This window comes from Semicossyphus pulcher, unplaced genomic scaffold (assembly GCF_022749685.1).
Source record: "Semicossyphus pulcher isolate SPU_LCO1_2020_fin unplaced genomic scaffold, fSemPul1.0.p SCAF_7, whole genome shotgun sequence".
Taxonomy (NCBI): domain Eukaryota; kingdom Metazoa; phylum Chordata; class Actinopteri; order Labriformes; family Labridae; genus Semicossyphus; species Semicossyphus pulcher.
Genome location: NW_027211748.1, coordinates 31,112,766 through 31,114,796, shown reverse-complemented (window position 1 = coordinate 31,114,796; position 2,031 = coordinate 31,112,766). Strand labels below are relative to the sequence as shown.

At 41.6% G+C, this 2,031-nt stretch overlaps 1 protein-coding gene across 1 annotated transcript; it reads left to right on the top strand.

Annotated features, from left to right (window-relative positions):
- Window positions 1-861: 861 nt before the first annotated feature.
- LOC138611133 (uncharacterized) lies at window positions 862-1,758 on the top strand (the record flags this gene model as incomplete). Its single annotated transcript, XM_069684085.1, has 1 exon — window positions 862-1,758. A coding segment is annotated over one exon (897 nt), but the record flags the coding sequence as incomplete, so codon positions are not given.
- Between the last annotated feature and the right edge of the window lie 273 nt (window positions 1,759-2,031).

Below are 2,031 nucleotides of genomic sequence, written 5' to 3'. Positions count from 1 at the left end.
CACTGTAGCCAGGCTGACAGAGAGTCACAGCTCCACTGAGCCAAGTATTCCTATAGGCCTCAGCAGTGATGATTTCATGAGCTTCTTTAAGGACAAAATCCTAAAGATTAGAGACAAAATTTGTAACCTCCTGCCGTTAACTGGTGCAGATGTATCTTTGGAAACTGCTCAAAAACCTGATGTTTACACTGTTTCTCTCCAATTGACCTTCCTGAGCTAAATCCTCTGATCTCTTCGTCTAAACCATCAACCTGTCTTTGAGACCCGATTCCAACCAAGCTGCTTAAGGAAGTCTTTCCCTCAATTAGCACTTCTTTACTAGATATGATCAATATGTCTTTATCGACGGGCTATGTACCCCAGTCTTTTAAACTAGCTGTAATTAAGCCACTTCTTAAAAAGCCTACCCTAGATTCAGGCACCTTAGCTAACTATAGACCTATATCTAACCTTCCTTTTATCTCAAAGATCCTTGAGAAAGCAGTCGCTAATCAATTATGTGACTTTCTTCATAACAACAGTTTATTTGAGGACTTTCAGTCAGGATTTAGAGTCCACCATAGCACTGAGACAGCCCTTGTGCGAGTTTCAAATGATCTACTTACTGCTTCAGACAGAGGACTTCTCTCTGTACTCGTCCTGTTAGATCTTAGTGCCGCTTTCAACACGATAGACCATCACATCCTGTTACAGAGATTAGAACATTTAATTGGCATTACAGGATCTGCACTAAGTTGGTTTAAATCTTATCTATCAGATCGATCTCAGTTTGTTAATGTTCATGATGTGTCCTCTATGCAAACCAAAGTTAGTCATGGAGTTCCACAAGGTTCTGTGCTCGGACCGATTCTTTTTACCTTATATATGCTTCCTCTGGGTAATATCATGAGGAAACACTCCATTAATGTTCATTGTTATGCAGATGATACTCAATTATACTTATCTATGAAGCCAGATGAAACCAATCAGCTATCTAAACTAGAAGCATGCCTTAAGGACATAAAGATCTGGATGACTAGAAACTTTCTGCTACTTAATTCAGACAAAACTGAAGTTATTGTGCTCGGCCCAAAACACCTTAGAGACTCTTTCTCTAATGATATAGCTGCCCTAGATGGCATCAGCCTGGCATCCAGCACTACTGTTAGGAATCTGGGAGTTCTATTTGATCAGGATATGTCCTTCATCTCCCACATAAAACAAATATCAAGGACAGCCTTCTTTCATCTTCGCAACATAGCAAAAATCAGACACATCTTGTCTCAAAACGATGCAGAAAAACTAGTCCATGCATTCGTTACTTCCAGGTTGGATTATTGTAACTCGTTACTATCAGGCTGCCCTAATAAGTCACTAAAAACTCTGCAGCTGGTACAAAATGCTGCAGCACGTGTGCTGACAAGAACTAGGAAGAGAGATCACATCTCTCCTGTATTAGCCTCTCTGCACTGGCTTCCTGTAAAATATAGAATAGAATTTAAAATCCTTCTTCTTACTTACAAAGCTCTTAATGGTCAGGCACCATCATATCTTAAAGAGCTCATAGTGCCATATTACCCCTCTAGAACATTGCGCTCCCAGGATGCAGGCCTGCTTGTGGTACCTAAAGTCTCTAAGAGTAGTGTTGGAGGTAGAGCCTTCAATTACCAGGCCCCCCTCCTCTGGAACAATCTACCAGTCAAGGTCCGGGAGGCAGACACCCTCTCTTCTTTTAAGAGTAGACTTAAAACTTTCCTCTTTGATAAAGCTTATAGTTAGGCCTGGCTCAGGCTTGGACTAGCCCATAGTTATGCTGCTATAGGTTTAGACTGCCGGGGGGATCTGACACACCAAGCTTCTCTCTCTCTCTCTCTCTCTCTCTCTGACTCTCTGACTCTCTCTCTCTCTCTCTCTCTCTCTCTCTCTCTCTTCCTCTCTCTCTGACTCTCTGTCTCTCTCTATCTCTATCTGTCATATTAATGCAGCTCATTAACTCTGTATTTTCTGGTCCCATTAACATTACTAACCACATATCTTCCCGGGAGTTCTTGT